The sequence below is a fragment of the Hydractinia symbiolongicarpus genome, chromosome 4 (assembly GCF_029227915.1).
Source record: "Hydractinia symbiolongicarpus strain clone_291-10 chromosome 4, HSymV2.1, whole genome shotgun sequence".
Taxonomy (NCBI): domain Eukaryota; kingdom Metazoa; phylum Cnidaria; class Hydrozoa; order Anthoathecata; family Hydractiniidae; genus Hydractinia; species Hydractinia symbiolongicarpus.
In genome coordinates this window covers 20,495,835-20,520,795 of record NC_079878.1, presented here as the reverse complement: position 1 = coordinate 20,520,795, position 24,961 = coordinate 20,495,835, and the positions used below count along the sequence as shown (strand labels likewise).

At 32.3% G+C, this 24,961-nt stretch overlaps 1 protein-coding gene across 1 annotated transcript in view; it reads right to left on the bottom strand.

Moving 5' to 3' along the window:
- LOC130641742 (low-density lipoprotein receptor-related protein 1-like) overlaps positions 1-24,961 on the bottom strand; it is a 45,621-nt gene that overhangs the window by 16,865 nt on the left and 3,795 nt on the right. Inside the window, exons 9-36 of the mRNA XM_057448682.1 lie at positions 24,586-24,711; positions 23,044-23,255; positions 20,864-21,996; positions 19,534-19,925; positions 19,247-19,366; positions 18,651-18,791; positions 18,278-18,499; positions 17,907-18,188; positions 17,552-17,803; positions 16,587-16,772; positions 15,357-15,545; positions 14,886-15,273; positions 14,596-14,727; positions 14,061-14,461; positions 13,691-13,915; positions 10,786-10,957; positions 9,788-10,182; positions 9,409-9,570; positions 8,952-9,220; positions 6,578-6,887; positions 4,849-5,046; positions 3,829-3,895; positions 1,997-2,268; positions 1,655-1,822; positions 1,369-1,534; positions 1,035-1,261; positions 707-955; positions 8-270 (exon numbers count right to left, since the gene is read on the bottom strand). Of these exons, the coding sequence (XP_057304665.1) occupies positions 8-270; positions 707-955; positions 1,035-1,261; positions 1,369-1,534; positions 1,655-1,822; positions 1,997-2,268; positions 3,829-3,895; positions 4,849-5,046; positions 6,578-6,887; positions 8,952-9,220; positions 9,409-9,570; positions 9,788-10,182; positions 10,786-10,957; positions 13,691-13,915; positions 14,061-14,461; positions 14,596-14,727; positions 14,886-15,273; positions 15,357-15,545; positions 16,587-16,772; positions 17,552-17,803; positions 17,907-18,188; positions 18,278-18,499; positions 18,651-18,791; positions 19,247-19,366; positions 19,534-19,925; positions 20,864-21,996; positions 23,044-23,255; positions 24,586-24,711 (7,319 nt within the window). The remainder of the gene's footprint in view (positions 1-7; positions 271-706; positions 956-1,034; positions 1,262-1,368; positions 1,535-1,654; positions 1,823-1,996; positions 2,269-3,828; positions 3,896-4,848; positions 5,047-6,577; positions 6,888-8,951; positions 9,221-9,408; positions 9,571-9,787; positions 10,183-10,785; positions 10,958-13,690; positions 13,916-14,060; positions 14,462-14,595; positions 14,728-14,885; positions 15,274-15,356; positions 15,546-16,586; positions 16,773-17,551; positions 17,804-17,906; positions 18,189-18,277; positions 18,500-18,650; positions 18,792-19,246; positions 19,367-19,533; positions 19,926-20,863; positions 21,997-23,043; positions 23,256-24,585; positions 24,712-24,961) is intronic.

The window sequence follows — 24,961 nt, the reverse complement described above, 5'->3', positions numbered from 1 at the left end:
AACTTACTAATCCCGGTCTGCAAGTCCTTAAAGGACAATTTGCCTCGTCGCTTCTGTCGATGCAATCGAATTCACCATCACATCTGAAATGTTTAGAGATACACTGACCATTATGACAAACGAATTGTGTTTCGTTGCAACTTTCTTTCTTACAATCTACTTCATCACTTCCATCAGAACAATCTGGCTCTGAATCACATCTCCATTTAATCGGTAGGCAATGTCCAGACCTTTTGCATGCAAATTTGTTGGCTGCACATGTATGATTATCTGAAAAAAATAGTTTTATATTATTTGCCTAAAAACATTCCCCAAAATTTCACATTCCATATTTGAATAGGACCATCAATTTTAGTGTGCTACTAACAAAGAAACATCTCTTCTTTTAATTGTAACAGTCTTTTGCAATTCTTGTCAGCACTCTGTAATTACCACGTTTATTGTCTTAATTGAAATTCTTGATTCAAGTTGGCAAAATGTTTGCTGACATAATCTGTTCTATTTGGATGTATCTTGAATGTAACTTGAACTTACGGGAGTTTATGCCTCCATTTTCCCTCTTAATTAAACTGTTGTTTGCGATTGCAAAAACGAATATTGCTGTTGCGAAGCAGGAAATAGATTTTATGTAAGGAATTTTTTGCTAGTGTTAAATAAATTGAATCAGAAACTGTTTGGCATGTATATATACACAAACATTACTTACTACAAACAATATCTGCCTCATCTGAACCATCAGGGCAATCTTTATCACCATCACAGACAAACCCATTCTCCACACAATCTCCATTCGTGCACACAAATTGTGTGGATTTTGCACAAGAATGTTTTTTGGGGACACAACGATAACCATGTAGTAAAACTTTGCCTTCAGGGCAAGAACAAGTGCGAGCATTGTTTTCTACTGTGCATATATCGGAACAACCACCATTGTGAAAACAAGGTGTACGAGAACCTGTAAAGATCAATAAAAAGAACGTTGTTATAATCAAAACAAACTAAAAGTACCAAACAAAAAAAGGTTATATACATACAGTTTTGTCGTCTTAGTGAAAAGATCTTGATATCCATGGGCTGTGCGTCTAATTTTTCTTTAAGAGAGATACGATTATCTCCTGAGATTTTGTCAGCTCTCATCACTGAGCGTGTTGCCCAGTCTGTCCAGTATATATAATTTTCATATAAAGTTACACCAAAAACGTGTGGGACATTTGAGACTACTACTCTACGATCTTTCCCATCCAGTGTGGCAGACTCAATTCTAAAATAAATTAAAGAAAATGAATGAATGAATAAATGAATGAATGAAAAGAAAATGCCATTTAAAAAGTGCAAACAAACAAAAAATGGCATTCACAAGTAACCTACCTATCAGTCCTGGCATCAGCCCAATATATTCTGCTAGCATCCATATCGACAGATAAGCCATTTGGCCATCCTAAGTTGCTTTGGATTATTGCTTTAATATTAATACCATTCATAGTTGCTCGTTTGATATAGGGCTTCTCACCCCAATCTGTCCAATACATCAGTCCTATGTGGTAGTGTTTGTATTAGTAAAATCCTAGTACTCCCATAATAATTTTATCTTCAAAACTACATAAAAAAGTTGTTGTAAATGCTTAAGTATATCCTATAAAAATACCCTACATACCATCACAAGGACTTAAGGCTATTGCCCTGGGCTCATCTAACGCTTCATGAATTAACACTTCCTTTGTCTTGTCCTTACTTAGTCGGTTTATTGTGTTTTCCTGTGCATCTGTCCAATATAACATACCAGTCAACCAATCAAAAGCAATACCATCTGGTGTTTTCAATCCTATTAAGTGAGTCAGAATTTTGCATTTTTTGAATGCAGCAATAAAAACAGTAAGAATGCTGCCAAATTGTAAATAGGCGAGAAATATTAGATACAATTTGTAATGCAAAATTACATGCAAAATTATATTAAAAAAAACTTAATAACCGTAGAAAATAATAATTCTTCCCTTACCATGAACAAGAACTGTTTTGTCGGTACCATTTACACTTATGCGACCAATTTCCTTACTGGATATGTCAGAGTAATAAATTGTTCCATTTCTATAATCAAAATCAATACCAATGGCGTTTTGCAATTTATCAATAGATTCATGTGGCGATGCTCTTCTCCGTGGGTCCAGATCAAGAAATTGAATTTCATTTCTTTTCGCAAATATCAGATAGTCAACAACTTGACTACAACTTCTTCCATCAGCAGCCAGTTTGCCAGCAGTGCAAACACATCTAAAAAAAGAAAGTGGTAGTATTATAAACAGTTATTAGTTACGATATGTGATATTTACAATCGTTCAAGCAAAAGAAGTAGCCCAACATAGTTCTAAACATGTTCCTTAAAAACAATTAAGGTTACAGTAACCCTTTTTTAGCTGTCCAAACAGCTGCATTATTTACTCAGTGTCCATGTATAAATTATTTTTTACTATACCTTCCAAATAAGGATTTTAACACGTATGAAAATGATTCTGACTTATTGTCTAAATTGTTGAATCAGCAGAAATTTCGAATTAAATGTTTTGTAAACAAGGAAAACTCGACATCAATGAGCTCCAAATTTACAATCTCATAATTTTTCTGTTTTTAACTAAACTTTTGGTTAACCAAATTGAAAGGGTGTTTAGAATTTTTGTGTTCATTTATGTTTTTCAAACAATAGGCCTCTGATGCATAAAATGATGTTAAAAGAAAAAGAAACAAAGTTAAAATATTTCTGCACTTCGTATCAAAGCTGCATGACGTCTTAAAATCTTTTTAAAAGAAGAAAATGCTACTGAAAGTTGATGCTCGGGCAGTACAGTAATATATATACAAGATTTACCATCTTTGTTGTTATTAACATTTTTTTTCAAAAATTACGTCATTTCCTTCTGCATAATTTTACAAACGCGTAGCACTGGAACTATATTCGGCAGAATAATTAATTACTCACAACATTTAAGTTTAAAAAGAAAATGTTGAAACGAGATATATTTTTGGTGAAACATAACAGTATTATAACTATACAATCGCAATAAGAGTGGTGTAACAGAAAAATATAGGTACATAGTCTGAAAATAACTCCTAGCATCTAATTATGTGAAAATCTCTTCTTTGAATGTTAAAAAGGTTACCGTCACCTTAAAAAACGACATACGAAACTTGACCATAATTTTAACCCTAAAAATAGTAGGCTTCTTAGAGGACTAGACATCTGGAAGGGGGATTCTACCTCTTCCCCTTTCCTGCACACCTTTTTTTATAGTTTTTCCAAATGCCGTCAAGGTACACTTATAGTATGTGGTAAACGAAAAAAAAATGACAAAAATAATTTTTTGCTAATGTCAGCATTTTTCTGTGAATTCATTGGATGCTTAAAATTGCCCAAAATACCACTATCTGCTTAAAAACCAATTACTCTAATTCTAGAATGAATGTTTACCATTTCGTTTAAAGTTTTTGGTAGTCAGATAAAAGTTATTTAACATATTTTTCGGTTTTTACAAAATTTGCCAGAGAATCCGATTTTTGGGTAAAATCCAGAAAAATAACAAGAAATCAAGTGACCAAAATCTGCAGAATGATTCCCCATGATGAAATAAAGTTTCAAGTTCTAATAATCAAAAGTTTAAGGATTAGCTTTAAATAATAGCCAATATCCAAGACCCGCGACTAGCAGGTGTCCAATAGATAAATATAAAAATTATCTGCATACCAAAATACCAAAAAAACAAACTAACTGGGTGGGAGGAAAGGAGAATATCTGTTTTCTGGGGCAATTTATCTTGTTGTGTATAAAGGGTTACATACCTTTTTGTAGTAGCCGATGTTGCTAAACACAAATGTTGACATCTAGCACCAGCGCATGCACTTGAACCTTAAAAAAATTGATTTAGTCAGTAAATTTTTAAACTACAATATAAGAAACAATTTAAAAATCACTGATAAATCTTGTTTTTCTCTGACAATGTCTGCGACTATTTGTTGTGTTGTGGTCAGCATAGCTCACATTATGTTTTTTCTTTGTTACAAGCCAAACATAGACAACAGAGGACCCTTTTGCATATTTTATATGTCTCCTTATTCTGTCAATGCACTTTTTCAGAAAAAACACTAATAGATGCAACAAGTTGGTATATGGAACACAATCTAACAAATAAATAAATAAAACGATAGCTAGTATTATGGAGATTAAGGGAATATAAAAATTAGAACTATTGGAATGGTAGCAATGCACAAGGTAGGATTGTTACAATCTCATCCCTAAAGTTAATCTAACCTGCACATCATATAACCTGCATATCATATAAATCATATAACCTGCATAACATATAACTGCATAAAAACCTGCATATCATATAACCTGCATATCATATAACCTGCATATCATATAACTGCATATCATAAAACCTGCATATCATATAACCTGCATATCATATAACCTGCATATCATATAACCTGCATATCATATAACCTGCATATCATATAACCTGCATATCATATAACCTGCATATCATATAACTGCATATCATAAAACCTGCATATCATATAACCTGCATATCATATAACCTGCATATCATATAACTGCATATCAAAAAACCTGCATATCCTATAACCTGCATATCATATAATTAGTAGCTTTTCACACTTACAGTTAATACTAATAATGGCTTTTGTAAAAAAAATATTTTTCTCCCAATAAATAACAATGGACATCAGAGAAGTCAAAAATATGACAACAGGTGAGCCTGTGGATTCTGTCTGAAAATACCAGGCTAAGTGTTTGTACTATAGGTTTCGACAGTAAATATAAAATATACTCAGAAATACCTTGTTGTCTGGATGCATTGTAGAAATGAATATCTCGTATATTGTTTAGATCACTCTTGATTATTTTCTGATCAGTAAAATCTTTTTTTAAGGCTCGGTGTATTGATTTACTGTTCCAATCTGTCCAATATACATATGTATTATCAACCGTAATTGCGTACGGATGAGACAAGTGAGTCATTTGTATCTTTATATTTCCTGTAAAATAAAGGCAATTTTATAGAAATAAGTAACTTGTTGACAATCTGATAAAAAATATAGAACTAGGTTATTGTTTTTAGGCCTTTCTTTAAAGGTCTTTAATTGGGATTTGAAAATGCTGTTTCAAGAAAATGCAACCTTATTGAATATTTTGAATTGTGTTTAAGGTGCGTGTTGAGGATTATCATGTTGTGTTCATTTCTGAGCCCTATTGTACTAAGAATCTTTTTAGATCATTTAACCTTTAATTTGATTTGTGGTTATTAAACAATGTCAAAATAATCACAAATTTGCTATCAATACTCAAAAACAAAATGTAAAATATTTTCAGTTTCTCAGAAAACCCTCCCAGTATTATAACCTGGTTTCTACTACCATTGTATATCGTATTTAAAAGAAGTCCAGAAGTTCTCTCTTCCACACGACACAGCAGGCATTAAGTCAGCCTGCCCTCGGTTTTGTAAGGAGAGATGTTCTGCGAAAACTCTATCAATTGAGTCTTCTGTATAGTTTTACGTCATGTGAAACAATGCTCGTGACAAGCATTTTCGAAGCATGTCACCGGCGACTTCTGCGACATACAACTTAATGATGCCCTGACCTTCAGGGCATCGTGCACAACGTACGTGCACAACGTACTTCCTAATGAGTTCATCTTGAAACATAAAAAGCCAGTTGTACTGTCGACGCAATGCCAACGCAAATCAGTTGAAATGTATCTCAGGTCGGCAGTTTTATTGTTGACGTAAAAAAAATCTAATTTTAACGGCTGGGCACATGCATGCTCATGCATTAATGCAGGTGTGTGACTACATACCCTAACTATGCTTATTGATTGTGTTAAAACAAATCCAAGAAAAAAATGCTTTATGAGAGCGCAGGGTTCGAATTAGCAGTTCGCAATTTGCCATTTGCGAATCGAAATGCCATTTTTGCGAATCACTTTGCAAAGAAAATAATAAAATTGCGAATCGAATATTTTTTAGTGCCGATAGAAATGCTTTTTTAGTTCGCATGTTAAAAGTTTAAAACCAAAAAATGGCGATAGAAATGCTTTTTTAGATCGATTTTAAAAACTTAAGAACGAAGAACGGCGATAGAAAAATAGTAATTGATCTAAGGTGTTCCCAGGCGTGGTTTACTTCGTTACAGAGTGCCGAAATTTTTGCGAACAGACTTTACTTTTCTAATTCGAACCCTGGAGCGTAATATTAGTTGTCTTCTACACCCACAACTTCTCATGAAAAGCAATCCACCAATACAGTAAACTAGTTTACTGTTGTTTTTGTTAAGAAATTAGGGGCCGCTAAATCCTAAAATAAACTATATGAAAAAAATTAGATAGGCTAAATCAATGCAAAGACTCGCATCATAATATCCATTAATATCGAATCCTAAATTAGTTAGAAAGACTGTGTAAAATATAAAAAAAATAAGAGAGTTAGCACTGTTATTGGCAAGTGACCTTATTTTTACAGGAAAAATAACACACTAAAAACATCACACTTCTGTAAAAAACATATATTACCTCCATTTAAATCCATTGTGGCCATTATGTCACTGTTTGCATCAACCCAGTAAATAGTATCTGTGTCGTAATCTACAGCTAACCCATTAGGCCAAACTATTTTTGCACCTAAACCTAAACTGCTCATGATAGTAGAATTTACTAGCACTGTGCGATTACTTCCATCCATGTTCGCTCGTTCAATTTTTGCATTAGAGCCCCAATCAGTCCAAAACATCAAACCTTTCGAGGGATAAAGAACAATAGATCGTGGCCGCTCTAAACCAAGGTTGATCAATGCAAATCTATGAGTGCCATTTAAGGTTGAAACCTAAAATGAAATTGTCATTATTAATAACATAGGTATTGTCTGCAATCTAGCTGCTATTTTGTTATAAATTTGCTAGAAATAAGTATGACAAAGCAAATGGCCAATGCCACAAAAAGTTTCGCAGATGCACTTATCAATAACCCTACATTAAAAAAAATCCATTAATTTTTGCAACTTCCAGATATTTTTATCTCTGTTCCAGATTTAAACATAATCAGACAAAGCCACAAGGTGAGTCATTTCAAACGTTGTAGGGTTGACATAGCTTGGTTTGTTAGAGGTACGAGATTTGCTTCTTATTTTATCATAATACTTTTGCACGTAAGCTCTGTAGAAAACCTAAACCTATTAAAACCTAAAAAGAAATTGCCCTGCCAAATGCGCTATTAAAACATGGTTAAAATGGGCTAAAATACCCTCTTTTTTACAAATTGACCTCCCAAAAAATATTTAACAACTAAAAATGCGTTTGACAGTCTTTGAATATTAAAATACTATCCTTTGCGAAGTGGAAATAACAAAAATAAAAAACCTTACCCCTGGCAAATGCACTTCAAAGTTGATACACTTCGCAACTTTTTTAAATAATCAACGTAAATAGAGAATTTCAAAGATAAAAACGCTGTATTTTCGCGTCGTTATCGCAATAACTTTCTTCTTTCTACTAATTTGAAATTCGAATGTTTATATTTTTAGTTTCGTGCAAGAGATTAACCAAATTGCATTCTCGTGGGAGATATAGGCATCGAAAAATCTTGTTATGTACTTCTATTATGTTTCATACTACGATCTACGAATTGTACGTTAACAAAGTTATGTTTTCACAGAAGATAATAAGAAAGAAGAGGGTTCATTGCTGCTTTTTTAAAAAAATCAGAGTTTGTCAATTTTACCCACCCCCTGGTAACTTAATTAGGATTGTCGCAATGATGCCCAGCTAGATAAACTTAAAGCATAGCCTTCCACCCTTGTACAATTAAAACAAACAAACGAACTGGAGACTAACTTGCGCAAGAAAAAATTGTTACGCAGCACGAACTTTTTTGTGAAGATTTTTGTAAAGAAGAGTTAGAAAATTTATTACAGAACATGCGGGTTTAATTATTATATAACTAGAATGTCACACATAATTATATTTCATTGTTTTGTTAACAAATAAAAATAACGCATTTATGCAGTCAGAGGGTTAGGGAATAAATAAACGTGAAAAAAACAAAAAACAAAATAAATATAAATTAGGAAAAAGGAAAGCGAAATAAGGAAGATTGTAACCACAAACAATTAAGAAATCAGTTTCTATTTAGTTAACACACTCCAAACATTTCAAAGTTCATAGCAGACTTGGAATATAGAATGTTAGGTCATTTGGTTAGATTAAAAATCTTAAACAATACTAATTTTTGCTGATGACAGCCAGCCTTAATTTCCAGTTGTTTAAGACCGTTCCAAGTCGTGGAGAGGCTTGTTTCATAATAAGAACATTTTAGGAAGTGTAGCTAGTCCATTTTTTAGCATTGTTTACTTGAATTTTTGCAGCCAAGTGATGCTGTTTGGCCATTTTAAAAAATGGCTAAAAAACGGGCATTTCCAGTAGGTATACTTTTTTTTACATATCGTAAATTAAGACTAGACATGTAGCTGGCTCATTTTGGTACATTTTTTAGCTATATAATTACGTTACCTAGAATGTTATAGGTAGCTTTCTTTTTTATATATGCATACCTACAGTAAGGCTTTTTACGCTAGTCTATATTAAAACGATCATTGTCTGTCTGACTATGAGCCGGAGATTGTCGTTACTAGTAGCAACAGGGGAATTTCTATTTTCTACCAGCATTTTAAATCATTTAACACCCAGCTTGTTTTTAAATAATATTTAGTTGATATACCTAAAATCATTATTGTGATATTATCACCAGCCCAATATTGTAATTGGTCTAAAGGTACAGGAAGAATGTCAAACCATGAAACTCATAATTTAAAAAAACACTCTAGTGCCTGGATATTGCACCATAATTTATCTAAAACACTTAATACACTTTATATTAAAGTATCTGAAAATACCTCAATCAAGTTAGTCTCAGGATCTGCCCAGTACAAATTTCCAGCTACCCAGTCTACTGCTATACCCTGTGGCAAATGCAATCCAGTAGTGATAATTGGTATTGGCGGACTACCATCACGTTTAGCCTTGTATATTACATTAGCCGCATCATCAACCATATAAATTGTTCCTGTTTTATAATGGAAGTCAACAGCATATGAGGACTTCAATACAATAGGTACAATGGACTCTTGTGTGTCTTTCTCATCTACAGACATCGCACGCACCACTAAAATAAACAAGAAAATGTAAGTACAATCCCTTAATTTATAATCAAAAAGTTAGATTTTTTATAGTAAAGGCTTTGTTTATTCTAAATTACTTGTTAATGCAGGAGAACATTAACTGATAAGCGAAGGTAATGACAGAAAAGCAATGACATAATACAATTGTATATGCAAAAGTAAACAAGCTAACCTTTTGTTGTTGAAAAGAGCAAAAACGTGTTTGAACCAGCACATGTTCTATTATCTGGATTTGGAGTATAGCCAGTAGCACAACCACATTTACTGGTTTGCTCGCTAAGTGCAAAACACAACTGTTCACATTGTTTTTTACCAACAGCACAGTTATTCGAGCCTAGATTTAAATGTCCCGTTATATAGAAATAATTTAACAATATGCTAAGTAACCTCATGTACTACCATTATAACAGGTATTACTAAAGCAGGAAGAACTTCTTAAAGTCAGGCCTTTAACCTAGATAATCCTCTATTTATTTGTACTAGGTCCTAAAAGCAGAGTAACATCAGGTTCTTTATTAGCAGAGAAACAACACACAAAAAGAACATTGTACCAGCAGGCTGTGCATCCTTGTGAAACACACGCAAACCCATCAAACTCATGTATTGTTCACGAATTTTTATAACGTTTTGTCCATCAATGTCTGCCCGTAAGATTGCACGCTTTTGCCAATCAGTCCAGTATACGTAATTTTTAAAAACAGCTATGCTAAAAGGATGTCCAATGAACTTAGAGGCAATGGCCAATTTCTTTCTGTTTGTACCATCAAGATTGACACTCTCAATAACATCACTTTCGGCATTGCACCAATATACACGGTTATTTTTCAAGTCAATAGAGATGCCATTAGGGTAACCAACATTTTTTTTCACCAAGGGAATTCGATTAGAACCATCCAGTTTAGCTCGTTCAATGACTTTTTGCCCCCAATCTGTCCACAATAAAATCCTTAAAACAAATTTATATTACACTAAATTGGTTGTCCGTCCAAGAGGAAAATCAATACTAAGAATTCACTATTTTTGTAACTTTTGTTAGGATGTTCTTGGTGTTACTGATGTAGCAACCGTTGATTGAAAATTTGATGAATGTCAACAATAATGAAGAATCTTCTACAAATTAAAAAAGATCTTTCTTTTCCTTTTTGCTTTTAAAATATTTTTTTCTACAATCCTAGACAAAATAAGTGGAAAAATGTAAACTTGGCTGCGAATTTCGTGTCCTCCTCCCCCTCAAAGATCAGTGCTGAGCTTGACTACCGGTTTTGGTCAAGAAACTGATATGCAACTATAGGGGAAAGTGGGTAATTGAAAAGCAATTGCTATTACAATTTTGTCTGGGATTCTAGACTAGATATAACTTACGTGCAACAAAGAACCTTCAAATTAATCACTATTAAAATCAATGAAGAGTAACTACAAGGGTTTTGGAAAACCTTACCAAAATACCCCACACAAAAATCATTTTCAGTTCTTCATGCATTTGCTAAAAAACACTAAATGCTAAACCAATAGTTTAAACAAATAGGAAAGGTGATAAGATATGATTTACCCCTTCTGTGGATACACAACTATTGCTCTTGGATGACTTAAATTAGTAGAAACAATCACAGTTCGATATCTGCCATTAAGACGCGAAACTTCAATTTTCTTTGTGTCTGCATCGGTCCAATACATGTTTTCTGCTATCCAGTCAATCGCTATACCATCTGGTGAGGGCAAACCTAAATGACAATAATTTTATTGTTTAAATGCAAGTGTTTATTAAAAAGCTTCCATAATTCCAAAAAATCTTCTATAATTTTTATTAAAGAAGAGTTAGGTTATCAATCGAAAAATGTGACTGCACATAGGATTGGACTAAATTTATTCACAGATTCATACACAAAGACTTTAACATGTATAACATCTTTTCATTTCCATGGCATAATGCTTAAGTGGATTTTTTTATAACAAAAAAACAAGCAATGTTCAAGCATTATAAGCAAACTTTTCGCAGTTTCTAAAAAAAATATGGAAAAGCTTTTTAAGACAGTTTTTAACCATATACTGCATGATTAAAGTTTCGCAAGATTGATGTATATAATTTAAGGTACTGTATGCTACCCTAACATGTTTTGGGTAGTGTAAAAAATTTAATTATGGTCCAAAAAATTAATCTAGAAAGTTTTTGCAACATGGATAATAATTTTAGGCATATTGAGAAATGTTTGCATAGAACTACTGTTTCATGCTTTAAAAATTATGACATAATGTAAAGCATTCTCTGTGTAACTTGCAAAAAGTATATTTATATGTTCAGCTAGAATAGCTCACTTTGTTTCACACATGGCACAGTTTCTGAGTAACTGTCATTATTTTTCATTGTTTATTATGTTTGAGTATATCATCTCACACGTACACACAAAAAATGTTTCTTGAAACCAATGACAAAATATTGTCAGTAAACAATTATCAAGGTTAAAAAAATTATGATTGTGCAATTAGCCCATATGTTCAGTTTGCAAATTTACATTGACGGAGAACCTTAACCCTATTCGGTCCAGGGGGGGGGACGGTTTTTTTTTAATAACTCCTGATTGCTTTGTTATATGGCTATGATACTTACTGAGTTTCAACATTTATCTATTAGACACCTGCATGCTAATTTTTTAGGTACCATACCTTTCAGAGGCTTTGATATTGGCCATTACTCGAAACTACCCCTAAAAATCTCTATGAAATCCTTATAATGGGGAAAATATAATAAATCCTGTTAGGATTATCCTTAGAACTTGAAACTTGCAACACAACTTTTTTTCATCAAGAAGAATCATTTTGAATAATTTGAACACGTGACTAATCCGATTTCCCGATTTTGTCGGATTTCACCCGAAAATCGAAAAAAAACGGATTTTCGGGCAATTTTTGGCAATTTTTTATCCGATCCATGTAAAAACCGGAAGATATGTTAAATAACTTTTATTTAGCTTTCAGAAACTTTAAACAGAATGTAAAATTCACTCTAGAACAAAAGTAATTATATTTTAAGCAGATAGTGGCATTTTTAACAATTTTCAAGCTTCTGATGACGTCACAGAAAATGTGCTGACGCAAGCAAAAGTTTATTGGTGCCATTTTGTTCCTTTTATGACGTACTATAAGTGTGCCAAGTTTGCTTCAATTTGAACAATTCTATGAAAAGTTATTAAGGGGGCGGAATCCGCCCCCGGTCATAGTATGTTCGAAAAACCCTGGACTGAATAGGGTTAAGATTGATACAAGTTGGGCTTAAAATGTTAATTTTAGGAAGAATATCAACTTTGTAAATTCTATATTTGTGAGTCTTTGAAGGTCAGTGGTAGCATGGCAGCATCATAATAATGTCACAGTCACCGCCATAATAATGTCAATGAGAATTTACAATTGAGTAACTTTCCTGAAAAATCACATCAAATTTTGTTATGTAATTCCCTGGATATATTAACAAAGGCATTCTGAAACATGTTTCTTGTGATTGTCGGAAATTAATATCTTTATCATATACTTGAATTTAATATGAAATTTTTCTTGTGTTATTTTTGTTTTGTCTTGCTTAAACATGTTGTCAAAAATATATGTGTGAGGTTATTATAATCAAAGTTTAGTAACAATGAAGCAAGCAGGATTTCAAATCCGTTGCAACATTAACAGCAAAGAAAGGTTGAAAGAACAACACAATTTTTAAATTTACACCAGCGCAAATTTATTGTTCTACTGGAATTGTACTTGTCTTCTTCATTGCTTAAAACTTCCAATGTATTGGTTTGCACTGGTTATAATGACCAATACTCTGGTTTGTAAGCATAAGAAACTGTCAACACTTCACTCAATAACGACTCAACATTTAAATTAAGATGATTCCAGAAATTTAAATGACTCTAACAAGATGAATTTGTGAGTGAAACTTCATCTACCAACTTACATGTTGAGCTAAGTATACCATGTAACGTCACAAACCAACAAAATATGTACAAACTAAGTTGGCTTTTGTGCGATAATGGTTGTAACTGTTAATGCAATTATTGCTTTTTGGGAAAGAATTTTAAACATCAAAAGAATGCAAAAATTTAAAGAATTTATGCAGTTCTCTTTCCACTGGTGTTGCAAATAAAAAATTGCAGAATTCTTTTGGTATTTTTAGTCATGAATTAAAAATATTATCAGGGAATTGGCCTAATTTTAGTCCTATAGATGGTCCTATTGACACTCATGTCTATTTAGCCACAAATCTTCAATGGATTCATTGATGTTAAAAAAACCATTGGCAATAATAATTTCAATAATTCTGTTAAAATTATTTCTTTTATATCAACGGTTATTCAATTTATGCATATAAAGAATGCCAAAAAACTTATCCTAGTTAAAAATAAACCTTTACAAGCGGTTTATGAAGAATGTAACAAAAAGACATCTAATGCTTAAAAACAACAACAAACCTGAAGGAATTATGTCTATCCTATTTGTTCCATTGATGTTAATTCTTGAAATTGAGTCTCTGCTGACATCTGTCCAATAAATATGGTTTTTTGCATAGTGAAAGTCAATCCCGATAGCATTCTTTGTTCCAGTGATGGGTGTGATTTTATCAACTGTGTCTTTTGGATCTAATGATATACCTCGAATTTCTTGCCTCCTGGCATAAAGCAACACCTCTTTAATGGCTAAAGAATGAGTGCAATTTTGGCTTTAATAGATAACATAGAGAAACAATAAAAGGTTTGATATAGGGGTGGATTAAAAGTAATAAATATATGAATTACAGAAAAATAAAGAACAAAATATTGTTTGCAAAATTTAGAAACATACTTGCACAGGTTTTATTATCTGCAGAAAGTTGAAATCCAAATGGACACTTGCACGCATAACTCTTAGGTCGCAAAACACACAAATGTGAACAAGGAGATTGCTCACAATAATTTTTAAATCTTAAGTCTCTTGGCTGACGAGCCTGGTGCAGTACTTGAATTCCCATAGGCTTTTTTAACTGACTACTAAATATACGCTTAGACCCGCCATTGAATTTGTTTACTCTTCTGATGGAACCAGGGGACCAGTCTGTAAAATAGATATAATCTTCGAATATTGATAATGCAAAGGGATGTGTTATCATTCGAGGGTTGGGACCTTTAATAACTGTACGGCGTTTCGATCCATCATAATTCATTTCATCAAGAAAATCTTTTCTTGCATCGACAAAATAAACTTTCCTGAAAAAAAGAAAAAGTGGTTTGTCATATATAAACCTCTGCATTTTAAAATTAAACTAGGTATTAATCATGCAAACTTAATTCTTGATTTAAATACATAAAAACAATTTAAGTAACTATCTCAGATATCCTACTTTGTTGGTAGATCCAATGACAATCCATTGGGCCATTTTATTCCATCAGTTACTAGCACAACTCTATTACCACCATCCATATCTGCACGTTCTATACGGGGTTTCTTTCCCCAATCTGTCCAAAACATAAAACTAAAACAATAAAAAATTACTGTTTGGTAAAGCTATGAAAATGCATCTGAAAGTTGATGTCTGGCAGTTTGGTTCTGTCAAAGTTTGCCTACGAGTTATTCCAAACGTGCAGTAATGAAAAGTAAAAATACACTTTTAGAGGCTTTGATAACACATACCCAACTTGTGGATCTATTGCAAGTGCTCTTGGCGCATCAAGGTTGTCTGACAATATTATTGATCGCATAGAACCATCTGTTTTTGCTGCTTCGATTGTATCAAGCCTCATGTCTGTCCAATAAATGTTATCGGCTATCCAATCAATAGCCAAGCCTTCTGGCGAGTTCATACCTTGATTGATGATTACTTCCCTACCAGTTCCATTTAAAAACATTCTTTCTATTTTGTCTTCACTAACATCTGACCAGTATAATCTTTCCTGCTTCCAATAAAAGTCAATGCCAATTACACTTTTTAAACTGTTAACCAGTGTCTTTGCCACCCCTGATACTGGATCAAGTTGTTTAACCTCTTTGTGATCAGAAAATACAATTAAGGGTTTTTTACCTAAACAAAAAAAAAACAATCATACAACTGCACATGTTAAACTGTTGCAACCAGTATTTATTATGAAAAAAAGCCGAACATACCATTAGCTGAACAGGAATGTCTATCCGGCCTTAAAGTAAAACCAGGAACACATGAGCATAAATACGAGCCTTTTGTATCACTACATACATGACTACATAAATTGGTCTCTTCAGCACATTCATTGATGTTCAAGCAGCTAACTGAATCATTTGATAATTTAAAGCCTTTTGCACATGCACATCGAGGTCCTAAAGTAAAAAGGTTAAGTCTGGGAAGGTGATATATTACAATGATGGCTGGTCATTAGGCATGACTGTTCGAATTTCCGAAAACTTGAATGGTATAATTGTTTACTTTTGACTACTAATTTGAATGGACATAGTTGATGTTTAACATCAAGCATCAAATAAAAGTCATCAGAAAATCATATGTGGCATGTTTTCGATTTGGGGTACTGATTAAATTTGCACTTAAAACGCAGCATAATATGCTACATATTACGGTATCTTTTTTTATAAAACATTGCAGTGTAAGAAAAAAATTGTACGCTACAGTTTAATTTTCTATCTTGCAAAAATATGTTATGCCATTTTTTTTACTATCAGTAAAACTTTTGAAAAGCTTTCTTAGGAATGATAAACATTTCTAGAATTTATTGAAAAACGATAATTTTTTATATAGCTTAAACATTGTGCAGCTAAAATGTATTTTCGTTATAAAACCTTCCATGAGATTTATTACAAAGTTTTAAATAGGTAAATTTTGTTATAAGGTTGTCAAAAATTTCTTACCAAGTTTTTACATTAATACATTTTGTTAATAAACAATTAAAAAACATTCCTGTATTTACGTTAAAACTTTAATAAAATCTTTCTCACAAGGCTTAAATGCTATGTCTATGGTGTAACAAAAAAAATACATTGCTTTCTTATTACAGGTGATTGCATCATTGATTAGCTTAATTTTATCAGATATTCACAAAATAACAACAGTACTCTAAACCACAAAACATGTCACATATAGAACTTTATAAAACAATGTATTTAAGCTCAGCACATCAAATCACATATTCAATTGTTCAAGACTGTGCCAATTTGATTTACTGAATGTATTAGAAAACCCAAGTCCTAAATCTTCTGGGATTTTTTAATGTAAATGCATATAGAGAATAATTTATCAACAGTGTAGAAAATAAACAGCAAGCAAATTTTACACAAAATGGTGGCTTTATGATGATAACAAGACTAGTGAGAACTTCTGTCTGCAATTTAGAAAAAGTAACAACAAACCAATCGGAGTGTCATAGCATTGTTGATAACACGCATTTTTCATGTCTGCGCAAGTGTCAATTTTACACCCTACTGGATCCTCGTCATCGCCAAAGGGGCAGTCTTTGTGCAAGTCACAAACATTCCGCAGTGGAATACATTTACTGGAATTAAAGCATGACCAGTCTCTTCCAGTGCATGCTTTTTCTAAAAAAAAAAAAAAAAAAAAAAAAAAAAAAAAAAATTTCATAGTAATATCTGCATTTATTTAGTCATATCAGAAATCAGTAAATGTTAGTCAAAATGTTAAGCAAATTACAACTGTTTGTATTAGGCAGCAAAACTTTGTTATCTCGTCATTTTTACTAGTAATAATTGGTTAAACACACAATATTGTAACTTTTTGATTGTTGCGTAAACACAAAAAGACATACATAGTAAAATAATACGAAAGTAAGAATACCCTTCAGGGTTCAAATTAGCAGTTCGCAATTTGCAATTTGCGAATTGAAATGCCATTTTCGCGAATCACTTTGCAAAGAAAATGATAAAATTGTGAATCAAATATTTTTAAGTGGTGATAGAAATGTTATTTTAGATCGCATTTTAAAATTTTAAGAACGAAGAATATTTTGATCCTAAACAATCAAAAGTCTGGCAAATTAAGTAAAATATCTGCAACTACAAATTCGTAAATACCAGACTGTTTAACATCAGTACTATTAACACATACACACTTAGGGGATTGAATGGAAACTTGACTTTAAAGATTTAAGTCTTCTTGTTTCTTGGTCCAATCCTTTAAAGATGCTTATGATAAAAACCTCTTTATGTCCCACAGAATATTATTTTCCCAGATTGTAACATAAAAAATAGTGCTTGCTTATTTAAATTAATGCAATAGAAAAAAGATCCTAACACTTAAACATGTTTAGACGTTACTTTTCTTTTCTTACAAATTAAAAACAGTTTTAAATTAAACATACTGCCAGGACAGTTTTTCTCATCCGTGTTGTCACCACAGTCATTTGCACCATCACAAACATCTTCAGTTAAGATGCACCGTTTATTTTTGCACTGGAACTGACGACTCGAGCACTCCAAAAATGTGCAATTCAGTTCATCAGACGCATCTTCGCAGTCCATAATTGTGTCACAAACAGAATGCTTAGGGACGCATTTTTTACTGCGGTTACAGGTGAACTCATCAGGGTGACATTTTGTCATGTTGAAGTAGCCTGTACAAAAAAACACACAAGCTTGTAACTGAACCTGCACAAACTGGTATTATCTTAAGACGAGAATGATAATTAACGCGTTAAAAAATTTATTAATAATTACTTGGTAATGTTGCATTATTACAATATTTTTCATCAGAAAAGTCATTGCAATCAGAAGTGCCATCACAATGCAGATTTGATGGTATACACTGATTATCACCACATCTTTTATATTCTTTATTACCAAGGCAGTAATATTTATGACACATGGCTGCGTCTTCATCTGAACCATCCACACAATCAGCATTGCCATTGCAAATCCATGTCAATGGGATGCAACTTCCAAATTTAGCGACTGATCTTTCACATTGAAATTGGGTAGCAGGGTTACATTTGATAGTTCCTAAAAGAAAACAAGATAATTTTCTTGCTATCTAATAGTCTGGTAGGATCTAAGAATTTATGTTGTTGACAGTAGAAAGTACTGCTTACCACAATCTATTTCATCGCTTTTATCTCGACAATCTGCAACTCCGTCACACCGAAAAGAACTTTCAACACACCCACCATCATGACACTGAAACTTGTCACATTTACCACAGTTTTTTTCATCTTTTCCGTCTTTGCAATCAAGTTCTGAATCACACCTCCAAGCTGCAGGTATGCAGTGATAACCATCACACTGAAATGTTCCATTTGAACATGTAATATTTTCTAAAAAACAAACTCTTCTAGGTATTTTTGCTAAATTATTTGAAATTTATTTAAAACTCTTCTAGGTATTTTTGCTCAATTATTTCAAATTTATTTAAAGCTACCTCGTTTACAGTGACTTTTCAGACACACACAAAAAAAGAATACTAACTGCACAACTTTTCTGTCTCATCGCTTTTGTCTTTACAATCATATGAACCGTCACATGTCCAATGCTTTCGAATACAATGTCCACTATCACATTGAAAAAAATCATTTCCGCATTTTGATGGTTTTACTGTAGCATTCAAAGCTAATAGACAAAGTTAACCAAGAACAATTAGATATAATCCTCTTCACGCGCTATTTAACAACCAACATTCTTCTCAAATTAACAAGTTGTTTAACTAACACAAGATGATTGACTAATACAAAAGTTTAAAAAAAGTAGCAGCTTATTAATAGCCAGTAATTATTTACTATACATGTAAAACAAAAATCTTCCACACAGAAGTTTGTTCATCCTTTGTACTGTATGTTTTGGATAATTACTAGCAGTATTATCTTATTTATTTCATTTCTGGATCTTAAAAGGAAGGTTATCCTCTAGAAATAAACAAGCTTTCTCTTTCATCAAAACCAATTTCCAGAAAAATTAAAAAAATTTAGGAAACATTGCAAGAATATCAAAAACATAAATACAATTTAGATTATATTTTGTCATTTTCCCTTATTGACAGTATTAACAATAAAGTGATAGCAACTAACCTTTGCATGTCTCCCCATCACTGTTAAGGGTGTAGTTATCTCCGCATGCACAGACAAAACGGTTACCAGGCATGGAAAAACACAACTGCTGGCATCCTGCTTTTTGACAGATGTCATTTACTGTAACAAAGGACATGAACGTTGAACAGTAATAATTAAACCTTTTGTACATTTGCGGCATTGTCCAATTAATGCATTTGAAAACATATGTACAAAAAACCTTCTTTTTGATAAAAAGCACCAACAAAATAACATTGAAAAAAAAAATATAATTTTTGTTACCATACCCTTTTGTAAAGATTTATCATAAATTTGAATTTCCATTAGGCCACCATAACCCCCTCTCAAAGTGCTTTTATCCGACGTGTTGGTTTTTTTCACACGAATTATTTCTTTAGCAAGCCAATCAGTCCAATATATGTAATTATTATCAATTGCTAAACCAAACGTATGCTGTGTTTTGGGAATGACAGTGGTGCGACCAGTACCATCTAAATTCATGCTTTCAACTTTATCTATTTTTGCATCTGCCCAATACACTTTGTTTTGATCAAAATCTATGCTTAAGCCATTCGGCCAATTTAATGATGTTCCATTAATTAAAATAGTAAAGTTGGTGCCATCCATATGCAGTCGTCCAATTTTGGCTGGAGCAAGCCAATCAGTGTAGAATACATACCTAGAATTATAACAAAATATGTTAGCTGTATTTAAAATACATTGGATAAACAATGTGACAAGTCTTTTAAATGTTTAACCAACATTAAAAACAGGTCATTGCTTACAATAAAAAAATCAGCAAAAATTAGAAAAAAATACTTTTTGTCAAATAATCAGGAACAGAAGGAATGTAAAGGGGAACAATGCTCTGTATGATGTATTCCAAGAGTTTTTAACAATTTGACGTTGCAGTAATTTAAAGCTTTAGTTTACACTTTTCCACAGAAGACCTAGTTACCCTTTCTATTATTATTTGCATTAAATATTTGGGCACATAACTTGCCCTTGCTGTTGACATGCAGTTCTTTTGACAGACAATTTTAGAAAACTTTTACTCACTTCATTCGTTTAGTTTCTTATTAAAGTCGAAACAATTTACACAATACAACTGAATTATGTAAATTGTTTTGACTTTAAATAAAGAAACAAAATTAAGGAATGTATGAATAAATAAATGAATGAATAAAAAGAAGAGTTAGGACGAAAATATTTATATAATTTTCATAAAATTATACTTTTCCAGTCAAGACTCTGGGCAGAAATCTAGGATGGTGGCAGTCTTATAAAGGACCTTTGTATTACAGCCACAATCCAAATCATGCAGTATTAGGTTTGTCCCTCTTTTTTTAGAGTCAAGATTTATGGACTTTTTACGAGGTTTTTTTGAGATATTCGAAAATTGAGGACATTTGAGGGCATTACCACATTTTCCAAATAATTTAACAGATCATATAGTTTTGTAAAAGGAAAATTAAGAAGATTTGAGAAAGTTGTTACCAAGTCTAAGTTTTAAGGAGGTTTAAGGAGATTATTGGCCTCTTAAGCAGTGTATTTGCATTCCACAATATGGAAATAATTCTCAATACAGTAAACAAAACAAAACAAATAAAACATTACCCAGCAGTTGGATGAACGACAATTGCTCTTGGTTTACCCAAATTGTTATTTAGTAATGTTTTTCTGTATTTACCATCCAATCTTGATACACTGATTTCTGATTTCCCATAAACCTTTGAATCAGTCCAGTATAAATTATGCCCTACCCAATCAACTGCAACACCATCAGGGTTTTGCAGGTCCTTCTCTATTAGCCATTCAATATTGTTTTCACTATTTTCAGCTATAGAAACTCTACCAATCTTGTTAGTTGACACATCAGAAAAATAAATATATTCATCAAGTGCATGAAAATCTGTGCCAACTGCACTGCTTAATCCAAGCACAGGCATTATAACATCATGAGGGTACACTTCATCAAGAGATATTCCACGAACTTCCCAACTACGTGCAAATATTAAAAAATTGTCAACCAGTTCACAACTTACACTGTCACTTTTTAATTTGTAACGTGTTTTACATAAGCATGCAGATTCATTATGAGATTTAATAACACACATGTGCTGACACCTCGTAGTTCTTGTCTTGCATGGATTTGTTGCATTTGGTTGTCTGATCACGTCAAACAACTGGATGTCCATGGGTCTAGTTAGGTTATGAAATATGACTTTATTTGTTTTGTCGTTTTTGTTAACCATTATCACCCCTTTTTTCACCCAGTCAGTAAAGTATAGGTAATTTCCAAACATTGTTATAGCAAATGGATGTGGAACAAAGTCTCGACCCTTGATAATGTTTTTTCTACCTTTTCCATTGTAGTTGACTGAATCAATGTAATCATAGCGTGCATCAATCCAATACAACGTTTGTGATGTATAATCAATTGTGATGCCATTAGGCCAACCAATGTTTTCAGTAACCAAGGGTATTAAATTGCTACCATCCATTTGAGACCGTAAAATTTTTGCTTCCCCTCCCCAGTCTGTGATAAACAAAAATCCCACACTAGGATCGAGAGCTAATCCTCTTGGGCTTGTCAAGTTTAATGAGATCAGTGCAGAGCGGTGTAGACCATCATAGCTAACAACATCAATACGATGAGCTGAACTTTCAGCAAAATATATTGTTTTGGTAATCCAGTCAACTGCAATCCCATCGGGAACAGCCAATCCGGTTTTGACAATGACTTTTTCCTAAATAAAATACAGATAAATCTTTTTAGTTGTAACATTGCAAACAGACCTTCTACAAATACTGCCAAACACTTTCAAAGCCTTATTAGATATTGCAAGTGTCTCATAATAGAAAATGATATAGGGCACAGGCGTTCAAAAGTCTTTCCCCATTTAACTTTTGGATTTAGGCTCCATGTATTTTACAGTACAACATCAAAACCAATTGTTACCTGTCAACAAAGGGTTAATGGACCTTTGTTTTAAATAAAAAAACGAAAAATGTAGCTGGTACAGCTACATGCTTGAATATAGATTGTGCCGAATAAAATTAAGTAACAAAGGAAAGATTGAAGTCCATTAAATATATAAATATACATGTAGACACCTGAAAATTATTTCAGAGATGCATCTCCAACATCCAAGTGAGAAAGCCAACACTTGTGCTGTTAGTAGTAGGTTAAGCCTTTTCCCCTGGTGCTCTTTTAATTTTAATGAACGCTATTCCTGGAAGCCCAGAATTACCAATCAGAATTTCTTATTGTTTTCTGTCCCATATAATAAGTTAACATTAGTTATATTAGCTGGTCACATGCCTTTTCCTTGTTCATTCCAAGGCATTCAAAAATCTCTTGACCTTTTCCTGTTGTTCATTTCAAGTCAAGAAGGCTGTCCTTAAAAAATTATTCATATGCTGTTTTTAGACCAACCTTCTCAATATCTCACTACAAAAAATCTGGGTTGGGATTTTTCTATTTTTATTCGTTTTTGTTTGTTTCTAGTTTTATTGACTGAAAAATTTGATTCAACGTTCCAATTAAGGGTTTTGAGGTTGCACCAACCACACTGTCAGGCTAGAAAACTGGGTGGTAAAAGCGCATCCAATTAAATCTGCTTTCAAGCAGAAAATATATTTTTGGGTTGGTCAGCAAATGGAATTTTAAAAATTTAACATTTTGTTATTTTGTAATTGGTATTCTGTTTGAATTACTTCCTTTTTACTACATTCTTCTAATAAATAAATATGCTGTAGACGTTTAAAAAGAAAATTAACAACTGAAGTATTACCTTGCCAACGTTTTTGCTGTCATTATATAAGAAAGACGAGTAAATGAGATTTTGAGTAACATCTGTATAAAATATTCTGCCTTGTCGAGCATCAAAATCAATTGCAATGCCACGTGAAAGATTTGTAACTAGTGGAGCATTTACACCAGTTTTAACATTGTATCGTTTAATGACTTTAACATCAACAATCAGCAACTCTGAGGGGCGATCAGCTGAAGAAAAGAGATAAATGTTTAGTTAACTCGACAAAATTACAACAGTAAACTTCAGGGATCTATCAATATGACAGATGGTTTAATGTCATCACATACAATGTGGAATGTTGTTTAATTCAATCTTATTTGCTCAAAATACGGAAATTTTGTAATAAAAAGACGGATTTCGTATTATAAAATACGCATAATTTTAAAAATACGAAATACAAATTTTCGTATTTTTTTAAAACAGAAAATACGAAATTCTGAGGGGTGATCATTCCGTATTTTTAAAATTACGAAATATGGATTAAAAAAAGCATAAAGTAAAAATACATGGACCAGAAAATAAATGATTAAGCCTTTCTATTTTGCATTGGCAGTGTTTCTGTAAGGTTTGAAAAATTGCACACAGTTTGTAATAATTATATGTTTGACCAAAAGTTAAGAATATTGCTGTGTACTTTTTTTAATTAAATACCGCAACTTTGAGACTTAGCAGGGACATTTTCTCGTCATTCTAGAATGGTATATGGCAACTTTCAATTTGTATCAAAAATGAGACGAACCCTAACCAAACAATACTTTTTTGATGTCTTTGTATTTTAAATCTACAGCACATTTTTAGAAATATGTATTTTTAGAAATACACATATTTTTAAAAATGAATTGGGTATTTAAAAATACGCATATTTTTAAATAATATTTCGTATTTTCAAAAATACGAAATTCGTATTTAATGTATTTTTAAATATGAATTCCGTATATTTTGAGAATACAAAATGCGGTTTGTAAAAAAACATGCGTATTTGAAATATGAATTCCGCATATTTTGAGAAACGAAATGCAGTTTTTGAAAAGGGAATTCTATTGATTTAAAAATACGAATTAAAAATAGAAGCAGTGGATTTTCCTTGAGAGCATCACTTTGGTGCTTCAAAAAGCAAGGTTACATAGCCACGTACTTACACAATAAAGGGTAATGGAAGGACAGGGTGTAATTCAAAAATGGAAAATGAGGGCCGCTAAATACCAAATAGAATATTCATAAGGGGTTTTTGGTATTATTGATGCCTTATTCCTTCACAACTTGTATAAAATGAGCTATAAGTCCCATATTTTGTAGTGAATATAATTAGCTTCTCTAATAAGTTGTGAAATTTGGAATAAATTTCTAAGACGGCTAAATACATATCTTCCTGTTTTCTCTCATGCAAGACACAAGACTTATCTAAATAACTTCCCTTGTTGTAAAAATGAGAGTAAAAAAGCTAAATTTTAGGATGTTTATTTCACAGAAGCGCATTGGGGCACTTAGGACCAACTCTGAAAATGGAAATAAACATACCATTTAGACGACATTCTCTTCCCTTTTCCAACGTATACCCATCTACACAAGCACACTTGTATCCACCTTCAGTATTGGTGCAAAGTTGATCACAAACACTTGGTTGAAGCTTACATTCATCAATGTCTGAAATAAAAATAGTATACCACACAATAAATTACTTTCATACTGTAAATTATTTTCAAGATTGTTTTATTAAATACAGTGTTAATTTTTTCTTAAGATATTGAAACATCAGTCATTTACGGAAGTGCCAAAGTTATAAGTAAATATAAATTTAAAAACAAGGACTACTGCAAAATTAAATCAAGTTTAAAAGGTCACACATGAAAATCAAACATGAGCAGAAACAATAAAACATTGAAATTTTTAGGTA